Raw genomic sequence first — 21,030 nt, 5'->3', positions numbered from 1 at the left:
AATTGGATATGGGAGAGCTTAAAAACTATGTTGGAAGCAAACTGCATTCAGCATATTGGCAAATGCTACCTTGGTGCAGTTTTGTTTTGTTGGACAGGTACAAAATGGTCTCATGATTTCAAAGTATTAGTATGCTGCAGCAGTCTGTACTACTGCAACTGCTCTGCACAAACCATTTTCAAGTAAACGGTCTTTGAATGGAAAAGGCCTGATAAAATTTAACCAATATAAAATTTTCAAGGGATTTCAATATAAAAGTGACTTCAAAGAACTCATCAGCCTCTATCATTTTCTGCTGGCTCCCTCATGTGCTGCTTAACAAGCATTAAGGTTCTTCTCCATCAATCATACAGCAATACAAAAGGAGTGCTGACTAGACAGTGACAAGTGACAGCTCTCTTCAGCTCCTTTGGTCTGTGAGCCAAAGAGCTGTGAGGACCTTTTCCAGGTCAGGGCCAGAGGCTAAGGAGAGCACGTGGAATAAAGGAAAGAGAAGTTTTTTATGTGAAGGAGCATGACAGGGGCAGGAGAGAAAGCAGTTCTCATTACGAACTGTGACAAGTGGGAAGAGATATTTTGGAAATTATGGATACTTATAAACTAATCTGACAAAAAACAGAAGCTCAATTTTTAACTATACCAGAAGGTCGTACATTAATGTGATAAAATTTTGTGAATTTTCTAATTAAGATTTTAAGTATTTAAAATAATATTAAATAAAACTAATGTGACAATACACTGAAAATTAATTTGGTTCTCTTTAACTCCATTTTCTATTATCTCTAATAATATTTCAGTAAATATATCTGTTTAATACAAAATTATGAACCTCTAAAACATGTCTTACTTTGATATTATACTCGATTTTGTACAGTCCTTCATCACTGCCAGAGACACTGCCTCATGACAAGTTGTTTGCTCATTTGTCTATGACAGACCACATTCAATTGTCCTCTTTTATTTGCTGATTTATATGTTGTTTTAGTTGTTAAACATCATGTGACTTAACATCCCATTTACAAATAGCAGTTGCAGACAAGGGAAAGTGACAAAATGCATAGTATCATGGAGGATCAGGAGCAGCAGGGGAGTATATGAAATCTGGATAGAAATACCAGGTAATTAAAGGAAAACAATTGCCCTAAGAGCTTCCTCATGGTTTTTGTCTGAGAGGCTTACCAATAAATCATTTTTGTGGTAAGATTGATGTTTGAGGTATAAAGAATTGGGAATAAGAGCCTGAGGGAGTAAGACTTTGAAATTCCACTGAAATTCAACAGGAGTGAGTGATATGTCCTGCAGGTTCTTTTGACAAACACCCCTGCACATAAATGATTAGAATATAAATCTCAACTTTTTTGCAATGTTTCCATCAATAAAGAACTTCAAAGATCCTGCTTCTTAACTGTCTTCCAACATACATAAAAAGAATTACAAGAGAAATAAAACAGGAAAAAAAGCAGACATGAAACACCAATAAATCAGAACAGCAACATTTCACAAAAGCTCGCATCTGCTGCAAGGCAACAGCTAAGGAAGTAGAATGAGCAGGAAAGAATCTGAACTGCAGCCTTGAGAGATCCTGCTGATAAATCTCTGACTGGTCCACAGGTAATGGTTAATGGCTCAAACACTCTTAAGGTAACCACCAAAGGACTTTGCCCACTATGGCAAACTGCATGAAGAAGCAACTGCTCATCTGAGACCACAGAACTCCCCTCTCTCCCTCTCCCCGGTATGCCTCTGTGAATTCCTGGAAATCTGGACAGTAAGTTAAGCCTCCTGATGGGAACTTGAGATAAGATAAAGGTGCTGCTTTTGTCCAATTATCTCAGGTCTAAAGAGAAGTAAACAAGGCTGAGAGGAATGTATCCACAAGAAAACCCAACTCAGCAGATGTGCTGAAAATAAGCCCTGGCTTGGTCTGTCAGGGAGAGACCATAGCCACCAGACTCATTTCTGGGGTCTTCCACCAGAGGACTGTACACGATCCACAGCTGCAACAGATCCATGGTGTTGCAAAAGACAGTATAAAACTCCCCTCCCCAGGAGAGGTGTCTGGGCATTCCCATGTAAATCTGAACTATATTAACCCACTGAACTCTATGTTTCATGGGCTTCCTCCACCCCGGCAGATCAAAACTGAGACCATCACTTTGACCAGCGAACACTGAAATTACAACAACCAAGTCTTGTCATTGAATCCACGAGTGATGATATCTTTCTGCTCTTCTCCTTTCTTTCTATTTCTTTCTTTTCCTTGTAAATTTTCTTCAGTGTTATTTTTATGCTTTTGTATTGCTATATTGCTATAGATATTAATAACCAAAATGGCTACATACCTCCTTTCCCCGGCAACCAAAATTTTCCAAAATTAACTTTTTCATATAGAACCTGAGTTACCCTCACCTTTGGGGTGGTCTGTAACACCATCCAGCCTGTGCTGGAGATCTTTATTTCAGAACATCTCATTTAGAAGATGGAAACACAGAATAAACCAAGGTTTGGTGTGAATGATGATGAACACCTTCTGCTTCTGTTTACCACAATAGTAGTAAAATCTCACATAGTTCTTAAATAACTTAACTTTCTACAGACCTCTTTGCATTTTTTCAGTGGAAGTACTGGGATCTCAATTTTGTATGAAGGGAAACTAAGGCACAGAGGTGAAATTAATTTGTCAAGATCCATTTAAAATGATTATGAAAAGCAAAATACAACTTCTGCCTCTGCAGTGCTGTATTCAGTGATCCCATGTTCCATTCCGTGCCAAATCTATTCTACTTATGATCATGGATATCCCTATTGATGTTACCATATAAAATAAATGAAAAAATAGGAAGGTATTGAAGTACTTTGAACATAATCAACATGATAAAAAGCCAGCATTTATCAAAAGATGCTACATAAAGATTTTGAAAATAATTCCTATTTGATGTATATGCCACTTTGTGGTAAATCCTGTGTAATGTTTTTTTTTCAATCAAGACTAATATTCTGTGAGAAACGCAAATCTGGACTCCAGGAAAAAATACTCCGATTAATACCTGATACTAATTTCATTCATTCTGCAGATGTTAAAAAAAAAAAACAAACTATGTAAAAAACCCTGTGCTCTTTCTGGACATGACCTAACCACTCTCCGGTATATAGTGCAGTATCTCCACAAAATCACAGGAGCATAATTCCAGGTCTTCAAAGGACTCCTGCGATCATTTCTAGACAAGAAAGTGTTTCCTACTGTGTGGTGTCTAAAATGGCGCTTACACAGCTAGACTCTAACACAGTACAATTAAACATAATCTTTCAAATATGTATTATAGCACCTTCCATGAAATTTAGGTACAGATGATGAGATTCTTACTGCAGTTTTAAGAAGCACTTGACCTTCTTCAATGGTCAGAAGAACAAAATGGTGAGGAAATTTCATTCCTCTTTTAATATGGGGTTGTTGTGCATAACAGTATGCACCATAAAAAAGACATTAGTATCTCTGGGAGAAGATTTAACTGACCTGAGTATAAGCAATCTCTACTACATGGTAGTCTTCTTTCTTTTTTTTTTTTTTTTGCTAAGGCCAGACTTGTATGGGAAAAGTTCAAAAAACAAAAACCATACTCCTATCCTTTCCAATAATGGTTGGCAGATTTTGGCAGTTTTAGCATCTGGAGTAAAGATGGACATGTTCCAAATATCTCAAAAATTGTAAGTGTCCATTAGCAAGCAGTATTGTCCTGAAGCAGATTGAACATTTTTTTTTATTACCTTCTAAAACACAGCATTTTGTTTAATGAAGAGTTCAAGCCAGAGTTCCTCATTCCCTACTTGTAAAAATTTTTAATAGTCATTTCTCTAAAGTATGTTTGTCTTTTTCCTGACCACTCTTAAAGCCATTAACTGATATATATATATAACCACAAAAACAAATTTTAAATACTATAAGATATAAGACTTTTAAAAGGCAAATAAAAAAAAATTAAAAACAAGCGAAGGGGAAATGGCATATACAGCTTTTCACTGAGTCCTTAAAACAGTTAGAAATACTGTGGTTGACACACTATGAGATAAACAGTTCAGATTCATGGACCTAAATCTCACCTAGATAATATAGGAACTGCATATTAGTATTTGTTTTTACATCGGTATAATTTCTTAATTTTAATTCTTAAAATGTACACTCTAGTTTTCATATCTGCCTTAAGGAAATGTGTAATTTTACTTTCAGATTTGTTTAAAAATGTTAACAATATTAGTATGTAACTGGTGCTGTAGAATACTAGCATGATTGGTATGCATCTGAGCATCAAAATCACTTTCAAGAAAACCAAGAAGGAGTTTAGACAGAAGACTCAAAAAATGTAATTACTCAAAGCAAAATGATCTGCCCAGTATATGCACACTTATTATAACCTGATGATATTCGTCAGTGTGATGAGTGTAAGTTTGTGATGCAACTTCTGCAATTCAATTTATTAAACCTGCACACTAGACATTTTCAGTGAATGCTGAAATTAGCTTTACAGTAGGAGGATCACATCATTAGTTGGTTGTCTTAGTGGTTGTCTCTGTGGGCAGATTTATGCAGGGTGCAGATGGCACACTGAAGGAATAACACACTACAGCAGTCTGCATAAACTAGTTCATCATGGTACGGGCTTGGCTTCACCTAGGCCCACCCACCAGATTGGACAAACAATCTATCTCACTTGCTACTTATCTCTTCTCTAAAAGCAAGCAATTGTCTAACAATATGAGGACTGAAAGAGTTCTCCTCCAATCCTCCTCAAAGCTCCAATCACAAGCATTGACTACTCAGGCTCTGCACAAGCACTTGTGTATCAACATCAAACCCCACTGCAGAGGTAAGTAAACTGAGTCCATTTCCTCTCTCCAAAACTTACCTTCTGATGTGTGCGCAGCACAGAACATAGAAGGAAATAGCAGACAGCCAGAAGTTCCCTTCAGGTCTTTCGGAGTGTAGATCTTACATACTAGTGAATAGAATCCTTGAAAATATTCTGATGAAGGAGGACTGTGGTTTGAAACTGCCTTGTTGGTTATTTTTTACCAAAACCCTTAACAGCCCTGTTAAAAACTGAAACACTACCCCATCAATGCATTTCAAAGGAACACGCATTCATTTTTAAATACATAAAGTAATGTCTGCCAGATACATATGACCTTTAATACTATCAAGAAAATGTGGAATATTTCTAGGGAATTGCAGCATGATTTTTCTCTATTTGAGTAACTCATTTCAAGCCTTTTATTTCTGCCTAATCTGTCAACTTCAGTCATTTTTGTCTAAGCATTTAATCGCAACATGAAGTATTTTTTAAAAATTTCTAAAAAAATGTGTTTAACCAGCTTGAATGATAGTGTCTAGGGAAGAGAATGTCTTTCTATTCATATTAATGTAAGAAAAGGACCTTCTCTGAATAAATTTCTGTCTCTTTCTTTCCAAATAGCTGATGTACAGTGAACTCTGAGTCTAAAAGAAGCACCAAGGAGAGATAAGAGGGGCATGTAAGAGATATGAATAGGGATTACTTAGAAGAGAGACTATGGGACATTTTTCCCACTACTGTCACTAAAAATAAAAACACTTCTCATTATCCTTTTTTTATTCAGACCTGGAGAAAGAGCAACCCTGAAACACAGTGGATGCCTGGTGACAGGAACAGGAAGCCAAACAAAGGTACAGAGAGAGCTAACGGCAGTGACAGGCTTGGACACAGCCTCTGACAAATCAATCTCCAATACTGATCCACTTGGCAGGATGTTGCACATCCTGAGGAAAAAGACTTCCCAACAGAATAAAAGGACAGAAACTCTGCAAGAGATCATGTGAGATATTCTCATCAAAATTTCAGCGTATGGATTTAACTTGCAAAGGTAATTACCTGAGCCAGTACTAAAAGGGAATAAAGCAACAAGTTCATTGACTTTTCAGAAACATATCAATTATAAAAACACAACCTAGATGCTCCCCAATGCTCCCCAATACCCAAAAAATCCAAGTGTATTTACCATTTCTTTTACTCTTTAGTCTTCTCTTACTGAGTTCAAATAATAACTACATAAAAGTAATTGCAGTACTTTTTTTAATCTTTTTGAAAAAAAAAAAAATCTTGATGCATTCCCTTATTCTGTCCAGAATTATATATCCTACCACTCCTGTAAAACTTCTCTTAAGTTAAGGAATCCTAGCTAACAATTAGACTTTGAAAGAGCTAAAAATAAGTTGCATAGGAAAAATAACCAAAGCAAAATCTGAAATGCAAACTGGAATGAGGAAATCTGAAAAACAGACAGAAAAAAAGAAATAGGGTTCCAAGTTCAGTCACTATCTCTAAAGAACCATCCTCAGTTGTAGTGAGGAATGCTGTAACCCTTCTGATCATTTCTGTATTTGACTTTCAGTCTTCATTGAAAATTTCTATTCTGGCTATATTTGAAAAATCAGAAACATTTATTGACATTTTAGTTGAAAACTTGACGAGATGGAAGTGTGTGTAGTGATGAACTAGCTGTGTATGACAATCTCTACAGAGAAATGTTCCTGTTCCTTGACTTCAAAGTGAAAAACTGCAGGTCTATCATCAAGAAACTAGGAAAAACTTGTTTACAAACAACTTGGGAACAAAGGTGTAACCACAGTAAACAAAACTCCCCAATAACAATGAAAATCTAAGACTGAAAGTTGGAGTACAAAAGTCTCAGAAAGCTTCTTAGTTTTTAATATTCAAGCTAAACTGATTCGAGTCCTGCCACCTACTAACCGTGTGTTGTAGGAAAGCTGGGAAGATGTTCCCGTGATAATCAGAAAGACTGTTCTGAGGCAAAATTTGCTAAATCTTGGCAAAGCTTTTTCCACAGCAGACCTTATATAAAGGGTCTCAGTACCTACATAATCTGTCTTACATAAAATAACTATTGCTTGAGTAGTAAATAGGTCTCATTTATTGTAGATATATTTTTTTCAGTTATGGACATCAGCACTTACTATGTCTATGGCTATGGGGGAAATTTCAGAGCCAAAGTGTCAGAAGAGCCTGTAAACCACCAAGTCTGAGAAAAAGAGGTCAAAGTACAATGCTTTCAGTGCCGAAATTCAAGCTAGCAGCATATAGAGTTTTAATGATGGTAGAGTTTACCAGACTTCAAGTAATTAATTTTTAAAAACAGAAAAAATAATTAGGTTTAATGTTCAATCCCTTTTACCCTACAAATTACAATTCAACCAAGTTTGTCCTTTACCTCTGAATTTTCAAATATTAAATGTTTTAATTTCATGATAAATGCTTTAATTAGCATCTGCAATAATAATTTAATCCTATAACTCTTTAGAAAATTCAGAGGTGCTTTGCTTTTCAGTTGTTCTGTCCAATTTTTCATTTCCTTGTTTTTCTAAACAATGCAGCTTTTCTTCTCTCAGGCTAATGTCAAAATAAATTTGTATCACTGATTGGGTTAGAAGCCTATAAGGCATAGCACCACAATACTGAACTTAAACATTTCTGAGAAATAACAGGTCAAAAAGACAGAAGAGTGAAAGTAAAATCTGTTTGATCCCATGTTTTGCTTTGCCTTCCTTGATTCTCACTAGTTTGCAAAAGGAAGTTGAAAATTCTTATATATTGGCATTGTATATTTGACATTAAATAGAGTGGTTGACATAAAACAGCATTTCTTTGACACAAATGATACAGATACCCAAATATTTTTGTTCATTTGAAGCACAGTTTGCAACATTCTCCTGGCCAAGAGTGAACAGATTTGGTAGCTGACTATTTTGGTCAGAACAGAGTAGCATCTTTTTAACTTTGTCAAAATGTTAATCCACAACAAGGACCAAATGTTTTTGACTCTTAACACATTTGGAGAAAAATCTCAGCCTCATCTTCTACCTCCTGAATTTATCAATGGCAACTTCAGCTAACTTAAAATCAGTCAAAGACCAAACTCTCCTGGACTTAATTATTTTTTGGCAAAATTGTGATACTGGAAAAATACCGTGAATGTGAATAAAAACCTACATTCTAGCAACCATACCAAGTCACAGATTGTACACAATACTATATTATCATTAATGGTAATATGCTTGTGAGGAAAACAGAAACCTCACAAAGTCATAGCAATTCAACAACAAAGGTTAGACTTACATTTTATCAGCTTCGTGAATCATCGCTGCGTGAGAACAGTGTCCTTAGCTCCAATCCAACCCATCACTGCCTGTGTGCCACTTCCTTCTTCCATACTCTAAACACATATTAATCATCTCCCATGTATGTGAGTCCCCTTCCTATTTTCAAAAGCACCCCTTTTCTTCTAAGCACCATTATTCTTCACAAGATACTAACCAAGGAGGAAAAAACAAACTGGAAAATAGATCATGCAAAGCGGTGCAGTCACACACACAATGCTTTTTCTTACTATAAGAAACCCCAGCTGAAGGAATCCTAGGGGCAGCAATAATCATCAGAGTTTTGGGCAACAGCAATGTTCAGCCTAAAAACCTCATGTGACTGAGGGCCTCATCATTCACATTGTGACAGCAGAGGACCTCAGGGGCTGGGACCCAACCTTCCTGAAAAATCTGTTTGGGATGCTCTGAAAATTCTGGAGGACATGGGCAAGGGTCAAACTATTCTTCCAATGAAGCCTTTTAAGGAGGAAATTTAAAAAATTATAATATCCCAGGGTTTCCAACATTTACAGAAGAAAATATCAATGAATGTTCTGTACAATAGTTTACATTATCAATTCAGTCATGCAGGTCCTAAATGAAAAAGTCCTCATGGTTAATACTCTAATGTCACCTTCATGTTCGACAGAATACGTGATGGTTTGGAAGCTATTATTTCAAAACTCACATGTTGAAATTTTCTAATTGACTGCTCATACGTTTCAAAATTATTTTATAATTATCAACAGAACAAGCTAAATTAACCCTGAAGCTTGTAGTAATAAGAATTAAACTGCTCTTACTTATCTATCTACTTATCTGCAAATAAACCTACCCATTACAGCAACAGCTGCCGTTCTGATGCACTGCACTCTTTGATTAACACCTCTGCATAGATCTCTTAGAGCTGTAGCATCAAAGGACCTGACCCCTTACTGCACTGTCTATATGTCTATGCAAATAGACACCCAGAGTTCTCCACACATTTATCCACTGATATCAAAAGTGTGTTGGGAGCAAGGGAATAGGCTCAGGCAGCTTTTCATTACATTTCCATTTAAGCACAGATGACTTGCACAGCCTTGGGTAAGTCTCCTCGTGTCTCAGTACTCATTTTTAAAAGTGGATTAGTATCATGTCCCTGTTACACAGGACTGCAATAAATGCAAGACTTTACCCCTGTAAAGTCATGAGATACTAGACCAACAAGGTCAAGATGTTCATATCATCTTTGTAAATAGCTGTGGATACCTTTTTTACAAAATTATTAATAAAATAAAAATTTCAAAAACCTAAAATCATTAGGAAAAAACACCTCAAGAGAATCAGCAACATGTAATAAAAACAACAAAAAAGTGTATTTCTCCTATGAAATGGCCTTTCATGTGAAGCATCACTAATGTATTCATAAATATCAAAACATAACTTGAAAATTGAAACTATCCCACACAAAAAAACAAACACAAAAACCCACCAGAATATATTCTCCAAAGCTATGATTACCTGCTAGTCAGTAAGCAAATAACTTTTAAAATATACAATATACCATGAAAAATTTAGTTTCATAAATTTGTTCATAACATCATAATGTTCCCTGTTTTGTATGATGCATAACCTGACTTTTTTCATAGAAAAAGAAATGTTGCCTGATTTAAAAAATATTCATTTTTAATACCTATGGATACATCTAGGTACTGTTTTATATGTCTCATATATAATAATGAATGTTCAAAACACTTAAAAAATAATTTCGTGCAGGATTGGCAAGGGTAGTGTGGGAGACTGAGATGTTAATGGTTAATGGCTCAAACAATCAGCCATTTGAAAAAGCAGCCAGGGCTTTGCTGAGGATGAGCCCAAGTACAGAGGGTTCAAGCCACAGGAGATGACCACAACAATGCAACTTTTGTTTAGCAAGAAGCTGGGGTTTGAGACATATAAGGGAAGAGGCCAAAAAGAAGCAGATCCTGTGAGGTGGATTAATACTTTTTATCATGCTAATGTCCTTCCTTACACAAGTGGCTCAGTTGTAAAACTCCCCCCCACCTGGGACATTCACACACAGGCCTGATGTTCATCCCTTCTGATGGGGCACAACTGGCTCAACTACGCTGACTGAGAGGCAGCTGTCATGTCTTAGAAGGTGTCATAAACCAAAGACCCCTGAAATGCCCCAGATTCATTTCTGGGGCCTTCCACCAGAGGACTGCGCATGATCTACAGTGCTGCAACAGATCCACCGTGTGGCAAAAGACAGTTTAAAACTCCCCCACCCCGGGAAAGGTGCCTGGGCATTCCACCTAAAGCTAAGCACATGTTAACCCACTGAACTTTGTGTTTCGTGGGCTTCCGCCATCCCTGATGGGTCAAGATTGCGACCACTACTTGGACCAATGGACATTAAAATTGCAACAATCAAGTCTTGCCGCTAAATCCACAGATGGTGATATCATTCTACTCTTATCTTTTTTTCTCTTTCTCCCTTTTTTCTCCTAACTTCTCAAAATACATTGTAAGCCAGACTAAAAAATTCCTGTCAATGCCTTAATAAGTGCCTTGTGTCTGGATTTGTTAAGGCTGGCTAAGTTTAAGTTTGCTAAATTAAAATTTATGAAGTACTTACTTTGCCTGGATATTGTTTTAAAATGTGTCAAGTACCTTATTCTACCTTAATGTTCTAAATTTTGCAAGTAAATGTTTGTTGTTGAATCTGCAGAGAATTTTTTTCTCTCCTACACATTGCCCAGAGTAAATTAAACAACCTTGCCCTAAACCTGTCAAGTGGACAGGGGCATAAGAGGTAGTTAAAGTTTGAGATTGTCCTTCCCTTCCCTTTTAGAGAAGCTATATCCATCAGGTCTTCCTACCCAGTGTGAAACATTCTCCCTCATCTCTGTATTACTTGCAGTGAGCCTACAAACAATTCTTTATAATCCAGAGCAATAATCTGAAACTTTCTTTCTTTTTTAATGCCATTGACTTCCTTAGATGCTTACTAAACAATTATGAATTGAAATGAAATTACAAAGGACAGATCTGCAAAACACCACAACCATGCTGATGACCCAGCTTCCAAGCTATGTCTTTCAAGAAGTTTAATTTAGATTTGACTCCCATCAGGTCCTTCAGTCTATTGCCAACATTAAGAGTGCTCCTTTCATTCCAGGTTTTCATCCAAGAGGAATCCAGTTCATCCATCTCAAGATTACTCCAGAATATAAACCAAAATACAGTCAGTGGGACAGTCTGAAGATTTACAGGTCTAAACTAAACAGCTAATACAAGCACACTTATCATAAAGTCTATAAACCAGTTTCCAAATTTAGAACTACATGGGGTTAGGCACTTTCTGATTTCAGTGAAACTTTTAAATTCATCCACAATAAGTAAAAGAAGAATACAAGTTTAAAGGAAGTTCATATATATCTTACACCATTTACCCACATATGCAAAAGATTCAGGAACTCACCATATCAGTATCTGACACAGGTCCAAAACTGGTCACATAGATGTTAGTGAAGACTTCAGTAATACTATCTGATATAAAAAGAAAAAAAAAAAAAAAAAACAAGCAAACATTTTAAATTGATAGTATTTTTTCTAACTCTCTATGCAAGATTATGGGACATTTTGAACAGATTTCTCTCCTTGTTTACTACCCCTAGCCAGTATCCTGTTGTAAATACTGGGAGGTTAACACACAGTTTGTCCCACAGAGTAGTTTGTTTCAGTTAAAGAACTATACAATCATCAGCAACTACACACGTATATCCCATTTCTCTACCAACAAGAATAACCACAGCATCTTGGACTTAACATGGAAGTACAGTTCTAAACACAAAACGCCTTTGTTGCAGAGGTGTTATCTCTGCTGTCACAGATCTCTCCTATTAAAGCTTTTCTAGTTGAAGGCTGCTTTCTACATCCTCAACAGCTTTTCAAAAAAAAAAAAAGACAAGAAAAAGCAATTATTGACTGCACCAAATGTAACAGAACAGCATCCTGCTTTTTAATTGGGTGTGTTTTTAAGTGGCATGTATTTTAACATAATAGTTCCTTTCCTTGATATACAATGCTCCTGATACATTGCTGTGGTACTGTGAACACTTTGAGAAAATGTCCTTCCTAATCACTGTAGCCAGACAGCCATGAAATCAGAATATTAGACATTGAACTGCAGGGAAAAATATTTGCTTAGTTTCCTATCTTCAGTTTTCAATTAGGCTCAAAATAGAACGATATTCACTAAGAGGGGTAGTACACACAGGAAATTTCTTACAGCAGTTGCCAATTAAAGTCTGCATTCTAGACAGTCAACACAAGGAATTCTCTGCCTTAAAGCCAGCTGCTGATTGGAAAAGAAAAATTTGAATATAACTAGGTGCAATTTCACTCATCACAAACTTTCCCATTCCCGAAAGTAATACAACTGCCTGTTACATGAGTGATCCTGCTGTTACATTATGATAGTATGTTATATTGTGATTCTATTTCCATATTTAATCACCATTAAATGCAGGTAATTAATAGCTTCTACTTTCCTAAAAGCTACCTTTTAACAAATATGTGATGTAAGCAAATTTTACTTCTAATTATATTGAGGCCAACAGTATAATCCCTGCTCTTTACCAGGAGAACCCAATGGTGCTCACTCATGACAGCAGAGTCTCTATCAGCCACCAGGAAAAGGCCAGGACTGATCCATGAGCAGCTGCATGGGGAGCAGTGCATTTTCAAAGGGATGTAGCTGCAAAGATACAGTGCTTTCAGACACCCTCCAGAGCATGGGCGAGGAATATTCATCCATTCTCATCTATAAGGAAACTTCCTTCTTCATCCAAACTCTAGAATACAGGACTTCATAATCCCTTCCTCGCAAAAAGAATCTTTTTTCCCAGGATCATATCTGCTTTTCAAGCGAATAAATAAAGACTGACTCCTACAATTCCTCTGCATGTCCTGAGATATGTTTATTTGTGTGACAGAGACTTCTGGAATCCCTTATGAAGCATCCTTACGCAAGCTGAGTTGATTTCTACTCCAAACATCCTACAAACAAATTTTAAATCAGTGGACAGAAAAGTTGCTGAGTCTGCACTGCTCTTGGTATTCAACAAGGATAAAGTATGGGTCTGGCTGAAGTAGTCATGCTGCCCGTGGGAGACTCTCCAGAAAAAAAAAAATATTATTATCTCCAAATGGTTACCTGGCACAGACTGGAATGAAATGGAAGAGTGACAAGAGAGCTACTGTTCAGGAGGTAAAATGGTGCTGCAGGGACTAACTGGGAAATTTGGCCTGTACTGCGATGACTGTACAGCATCTTAATTATAATTCCATGAAAAACACTGGTGTTACTAAAATATGACTGGCAATCAAGTATCCCAACAGCAGAGTATCAAGACTAATTTCAAATATACTTGTATGATTTGAAGGGACCCTACTATAGGTAACAAGGTCACTTGGCAAATCTTTACCTGCACACGCCCCACCTCCCAAATGCTTGGAAGCACAGTCCTCTTGTAACCTCGCTCTATTGCTATCAGTTATTTGCATCTGATTTATTATTTGACACAGAGGAATAATTTTAATATTTGTATATAACAAACTACAGGGCATGGAATCTTCAAGCTTGCCTTAGATTCAAAGTTTTAATTAAAAAAAAATCACATATTCTATTATATGATTTCTACACTATTCTGGATCCATCCTTCCATCAGAAATGAGCAAAGACAGAGAGGAGAACAAACATATTGACCACAACTTATGCTATTAAAACAGTCTGTAGATTCCCTCTGTTGGTGTGTGTTAGGAAAGAGAAAAGTACACTACAGAAGAAATGGCAGATTTTTATTTCTGCCTCCTATTTTCCAAATTCTGCATAGTTAAGAACTTTCTATTCCTAGTCTACCTTCAAGAAAACAAGTCCTTAAGGACAAAAGAAGCTGAAATGTAATAAATCTTGAATTACTCATGTTACCATCCACTGGTGTTAGCAGCCTGAGTGTTGCATTTGTTTCTTCCTTGTTACTTTACATATTGTTACAACAAAGGTTCCTCTGAATTAAAAAATTGAACTTGGGGGTTCAGAATCAATGTCTACAAAAAGAAAAAATACATCCTCCTTTTCTTAGAACAAATATTGTAGCTATTGCTTTGAAGGAGTATATGCTTGTCAAATAAACAATTCAAAAGCACAAAGCACAGTTTCAAATGGACTCTCTAATCAAAATTCATCCAGCAGGCGTCACAGTTACAGGCTTTTTATAACTCATATTCTGTCAAGAACAGCACAAGTCATCATACTTAGCCCACTAGAGATTCAAAGTGTTCTGGATAATCAGTTCTTCTGGAAAAGCCAAGGAATATACTCAGCTAAAAGATGTTCAGTGCAACATGTGTTTGTGAAATCTAGCTTATTTTTTCGAGAAAAGTTAAGGACAAGCTTTTTACACTTGGATTATAAAATCTGTTTCCTCAAGTGACATGCAAGCACATAACTAAAAGGCCTGATTTTCAAAAGTGCTTAAATCAACGGAAGCCCATATTGAAAAACAGTCTAGATTTTAAAGGATCCTCATTTATATTTGTGGGCTCTTTAGTTATTCTGAATCACTGCTTTTGAAGGTTATACAAAGAAATGGGAACAGGAAAGGGTAAGGATGTAATTTCTATTTATGATGCTTCTTTTAGGGGAACAAATCTCAGGCAAAGAATATAACATATAGCTGCCACCATCACATGAAGTCCTCTACCATTCTGCAAATGCTATTACAGCACCATTTCTAACTTGCTTTGGTCAGAAATGTTACAAGAGAAGCTCTATCTGACTTAGATCAAGCCAAAGGTAAACTGACAAAATATAGTCAATAGAGTTAATAATAAAGGCAGGAATAAAAGCACTTTCCATGGAAGTAATTATTAAGATCATATTGCACATGGTTCTCAAGCACTGGTTTCTTCTGATTCCCTTTTCTTACTTGAACTGACATGGTATCATTACTGGAAAAATAACAAACAGAAAGTAAGAAAAAGCAACACATATACCAAATTGCAGAAGATTTATACATCCTTATCTGTCCTTAGCTGGAAGGTTTGCTGTGCACTTTAATTACATATAGGACTTTAAAAATGTTAATTATAACAACTCCTCTATGAAGATAATAATTTTATTATCCTCAATTTTCCATACTTGGGAAACTGAGGCAGAAGGATTAAATTCATTGTAAGTAAGGTGAAGTACAAGTGTTTGCCAAGTCTGGTTACAGCTGTCCAGCACTAAATAATCACACTGGAAAATGTCAACATCATTGTCTTGTCAAAATTAGAAGAGTGGTTCAGAGCTCAGCTAGAGTTGATATCAGTGGTATTGTCAATTCCTTTATGCCAACTCTCCTGCTGTCGGGATACCCTTTCTGATGGTCCGAAATCCTGCTGTCTTGCTCCTCAGTAGAAGAGCTGGCTCAGCTGAAGTAGGCTGCTTGGCAGAGAATTTGCAGCAGCTGAAGTCTAAACCAGCTCAAGCTGAGTAATGGAGATGATCAGAAAAGTCAGATGAAAAGGTTCCTCATGAGCATTTACCAATTTGTCAAAATCGGAAGATTCCACAGAGGCATATAAATTTTCAATGAGTTTTTTTGGTCTGCTTTCTGACAGTAGTTTTTAAATTTTTTTCGCATTCTTTCGTATGTCCCTTCTCAGCTGCCTGCACCCCTGACAGGGAACACAGAGTTCCAGTGTCTGTGATGTGAGGTAGCTAGATGTGCAGGATTCTGCATACCTGAGAGCTCTCCCTTTTCTGGAGAAGGCTGAGACATCACTATCTTTCTTGAAATAAATTTCTGAGTATTTCTCATATTTGAGAATGACCTGGATATTACTCATTCCCTCTCGCACCAAAATGATCTACAGTCCTTTCTTCACAGAGAGTAGGGACAAAACATTAATGGCTCATTCTATGTATGTTTAAAAGAAGAGAAGAAAGGAGTGTGATCATTGCAAAATCTTCAGAAAGAACCATCAGAAAGGTTCCAGATGTTTGTTTGCATGAAGCTGGCTATATTACTGATTAATGTGTCAAGGCTGTTTTCACAAGAAAACAGGCTAGTAGGTTGGGTTGGACTTTTTATTCTTTTTAATTTGAATTTTCAGTCAATAAAGCTGTAAATACAGGTTTTGGGCAGCTAAAATAGAAGACAATCTCTTTGAGGTAATCCAAAACCATTAAAAGTGTTATTGGTGGGACAGAGCTTTTAAAATATATATAGGCAGTTCTAATGTATACTACAAAAAAATTCAGACAAACACTATTTTAAACATAGAATTAATAGTGCCTGGGAGAACACTGCAAGGCTGTAACTGAAAGACTGCTACAGCATGCCAAAAATAAAGAAAAGTGAAAATAAAATACTGCTCTTTAATAGTCAACAACAACAACAAATAAAAGGTCAAGTTGCAGTGCTATGGGAGCCTTAACTGAGGATTTCTGAGTTTTTGTGGAAATGTTGTCAAAAGCTTGATGTTAATTTAATTGTTTTTCTAAAAAAATTATTTAACTGGAATTGACATTGTTCTGACATTGTAATATGGTCTCCAGGGGCATGCTTGGCAATGTTGCCCAAAGGCCTTGAAAATGTCATTCATAATACAAGTCAGAAATTGCACAGGTGAAACAGCCAGGGTCTTAATCCATCAAACACTGTTCCAACTCAACATGCTGCCCTTATCTGACAAGCTCCTTAGTGTGTCTGTTGGCAGCTCAAGACACTGACTGGCTGGCAGGGAATGGGGGTCAGAGGAGGTCATGCAACATGGAGCTGTAAAAGCAGCAAAATCCATGAGAACACAGATATTTCAAAATCGTGTTCTGACAGTTCTTTATTTTTGGTTTTGGTGGTTTATGCGACAATTTTATTTATCCGACTTCAGCATCTTCATTCATTATCCACTATTAAATTACAACAGTCTCAAAGCCACATATGCCCTACATAAAACCACTTTCGATTTTTAAACTGAAGTCAGCTGTGAGAAGAATTCATTTCTCTCACTTCCAATGGCCTCACTCTATCCATGAACTATAAGCAAGAAAATATCTTAATATGAGCCATGATTCTCTTTCAATCTCCATCTTTAACAAAGTATATGTAGAATAAGCTTACCAGTAAGAGCAGTAATACCTCTAAGTATTACTATTAACAGTTTCATTCTTGATTCACATTGGTGTAAAGAAGACCAGAATCAGACACTGTACTTAATTTCTCATGGTGTTGACTGGAACAAGAATATATTCTGGAGAAAATGTCTGGAGGAAGAGACAGGAATTGAAAGCCAGTAGACACAGAGACCCCAACCGACTTCCCTCTGAAGAGCTCATATCTATTAACAGACATTATATCACTTATTAAACTGACAACTCTATGTAAAGTCTATCGGGGCCCTCCAAAGGCCTATTCAGAACTCAGGAAATTCGGCAGTCCTGTAAAGCAATACCATAAATACCATTATGTCATTTACACTAACAGAATACTTGGGCAGCCCACATTGCCCAAGCCCACACTTATATTTCAGCAAAGTAGCATCCATTATTCTGAAATTAATAAAACTGGTCCAAAATAGCAGGAAAAATTACTTGGGAAAACATTCTCAGATATGTTTTTAGCTAAACTAACAGCTTTTTTTAGGTGTAGGTTACCCACAAAATGTGCACAGAATGATATGTAGGCACATCTGTAACACAAATAATGTTTTATTATCATAGTATTTACTCTTTGTCCTGTATGTAAAAGACACTGGTGCAAACTGCCTTAACACCATTACCAGATACCAAATGAAAAAATTAAAAATTCCCTCTGTGCTTAGAGAACACTTACACATTACTAAGATAATTTTCACATATTAAAAATTTGGGGTTTAACTCTCAGTCAAAAAGAAGTGTGCAGATCACACATACAAACATTGTATTTACTACTTTTTCTCCTCTCTCTCCCAAGAGACCTTTAATTTGCAAACCTTATTACTTCAGGTCACAAAGTTAAACACATATCCATAGGGTCCTTTGAATGAAGAACCTTGGATACAAGTGACATCTGAGGCACAGTTTTTATTATATGCTTTCTCCACAAATTTGAGACAGTCACTCAAGGATAGAGCTAAAAGACTGATTTTGGCGCCCAATTATCTCTTAAAGTATATTGGACAAGCTCCACAAAGTTATTTAAGCTCCAAGTTTCCATTTAAATCAATAAAAGTTAATCTGAATGTCTCTGTGGTCCAGATCATAATGACTAAATTTTGCACTTACATTTGTCTGAATCCCCTTTATTCCTAAATTGCTGTCTAACATTGTCAGTACCTAAAATTCCCTGGCTGCTTATATTTCTACCTTAAGGCAAAAATAACCCAGTGCTGCCAAGCAGCCTAAAGAACTGGCTCTCAACCAAGTCCCAACGAGTTCCTCAAACTATAAATAATTACAAATTTACTGAGCCAGAAAGATTTTGAGAGAGAAAGCAAGAAAACAAGCAAGAGACTGATTCCACAGCCTAGCAGCACTCGTGGGATAGAGAAGACATAAACTGAAGCCTCTGCTCAACATCTAATTATTTACACAAAACAGAACTCCTTCCAAAGACTGAGGAAGCATGCTCTACCTCAGAAAATTCACCTTTGTGGTCAAGACAGAACCTGACACACAATAACTGAGTTCATGTCTCTGCTCTAAATTAGAGCATGCACTTGACAAGAGCTGCTCTCTATTTTAAAAGTTTCCATTAAACCCGATACCAGCTTTCCCTATAGCCCTTTGCAGGAAAGGAGGAATGGCATGGGCTCCAGAGGGGGAACATCCCTCTGAATAGATGAAGAGGAGACTGGTAATGTTTTCAAACACAAACTTGGTTGTTTCACATGTGTTGGTAAGAAAAAGGCTTCAGCTGCATGCCTCTCTTCAGCATTTTTAATTACTTAGCTTGACAGATTCCTACTCAGTTTATCCACTTTACGAACCACATTTGTAGACAGTTAAGGCTATGCCCACACCATTTCTGAGCTGTGCCAACACGCTCAGCTTTACCCATGTTCCACACAGGATGCCCACCCGTTTGAAGCAATGAATTCCACTGTATGTGGGGTCCAGAAGACGTGGGAACGGACAAACCTAAGCCCTCAGTCTGGGGGGCCAACTGGCCAAAGACCATGAATGCCTCTAGAGGCCAGTGGGAAAAAGAGATCTCAGTCCATATTCTGACACATATGCAGCTATTTTATACAAATAAATAAGTAAAACATCTCCAGTGGAAGAAGCCATTTTCTCAGAATGAACAAAAGCCCTGTCTCTACATAAAAGGTTTGGAAAGTGAGAAACATGAATTCAGATTCCTTTCCAAATCAGATAGGGAATAACTAAGACATTTAAGGTAGAATGTACTTTATCTCTGATGAGAAGGTTATTGTACTGACTGGTGCAGCTCATATCACATTGGGCCAATCAATCAACCAGTGTCTAGCCTGAATAATGCCAGTACTTCAACATGAGAGAGATTTCAAAGCAACCCAAAAGTGCATAGCTTAATTGGTTCTTTGCACTGGGAAAAGACCGTATTTAGACACTCTCACTCATTACTGTTGGACTTCATAGGCTTTTGTCACCTCCGGCAATATTTTGACAATCTCAGAGGTATTGACTGCCAAGCGATTAAGAAAGCAATTAACTATCTAGACAGCTTTTTGGATTTTTTTCCTTATCATTTAAACAGAGCAGTCCTCCAATTTACAGGTTCATTGTAAAGATATTAATACAATATGGATGCTTTGGTTGTATAAATACTTGCGATGACTGGGTAATTATGAACAGTAGTGTAGACTATGGTACAATTAAAAGGAGAGAAAATGTTGCAAAGAAATAAATCAGATCATTGGGAAGGACAGTCTAAACTCATGGGCAATATGAAACTTGTTCCCATAAGACTGCCATGAAATCTGCCAAATCTCCATTTCTTCCCTTTTCATTACATCCTCACATACCATTAAAAAAAAAAAAGAAGAAAAATAATTTTAAAGTATTCAGCTCTAAAATAAACTACCAATGTGAGTAATTTTTAGTTAAAGTTGCACAAAATATTCAATGGAAATGTGAAATTGAAAACATAGTTGAGTTTGGCTGGAAGAAACTTGATCTTCCTGAAATGGGTTACTTAAAAGGTTAAAGGTAAAAGCTAACACACAACATATTTGGCAGCAAACCAAAACTACACGTTACTCAAACAAAAAATAAAACATCAGCACTAAACCTTGTCCTTTAGACCCTACAGCTTCCATCAGGATGCAGAGAGAGTGTTTATAAATACCAGGCCAAGTAACAAATATGACTACTGCATTGTTCAGATCAACTGGATGAGCATGACAGAGCTAAAATGAACAGACCGCCCCAACACTCTCTAAAGAATGAGACAGAAGAAGACAAAAAGAGCACTCAAACAAGTCTGGAAGTCTGGAAGGGAGCAGACTTTGATAAAGTAAAGCAGTAATTATTTGAACTGACCTGAATCGGTCTCATCACACAAGTAGGGAGGGCAAAGTTATTATTCGCATGAGACCATATTTCTGTCTACTCTGCTTAGAGGTTTGTGCTATTAGGAAAAAAAACCATAACATCTAGGTAAGGCAGAAAAACTCCCCAATTTATTTCAGATTGTAGAAACTTAGAAGTTTTTATCTCTTTTCCCTTTTTTAAATGTTTGAATTTTATGACCTCAGTACTTAAAGTCATGGAACACCTTGGCAAACTCTGCTGCATTACACTTCTAGGCTAATTTCAGGTTTAATCTCTGTGCTTCATTCCAAGT

At 36.7% G+C, this 21,030-nt stretch overlaps 1 protein-coding gene across 1 annotated transcript in view; it reads right to left on the bottom strand.

Annotated features, from left to right (window-relative positions):
- GABRA2 (gamma-aminobutyric acid type A receptor subunit alpha2) overlaps nucleotides 1–21,030 on the bottom strand; it is a 64,643-nt gene that overhangs the window by 27,080 nt on the left and 16,533 nt on the right. The window contains exon 4 of the mRNA XM_042053052.1: nucleotides 11,658–11,725. Coding sequence (XP_041908986.1) covers nucleotides 11,658–11,725 — 68 coding nt within the window. The remainder of the gene's footprint in view (nucleotides 1–11,657; nucleotides 11,726–21,030) is intronic.

The sequence above is a fragment of the Corvus kubaryi genome, unplaced genomic scaffold, assembly GCF_017639235.1.
Source record: "Corvus kubaryi isolate FWS band 111438036 unplaced genomic scaffold, C.kubaryi_AGA036_p1.0 split1-131, whole genome shotgun sequence".
In the NCBI taxonomy this organism is placed as follows: domain Eukaryota; kingdom Metazoa; phylum Chordata; class Aves; order Passeriformes; family Corvidae; genus Corvus; species Corvus kubaryi.
This window is presented reverse-complemented; position numbering and strand designations above follow the sequence as displayed.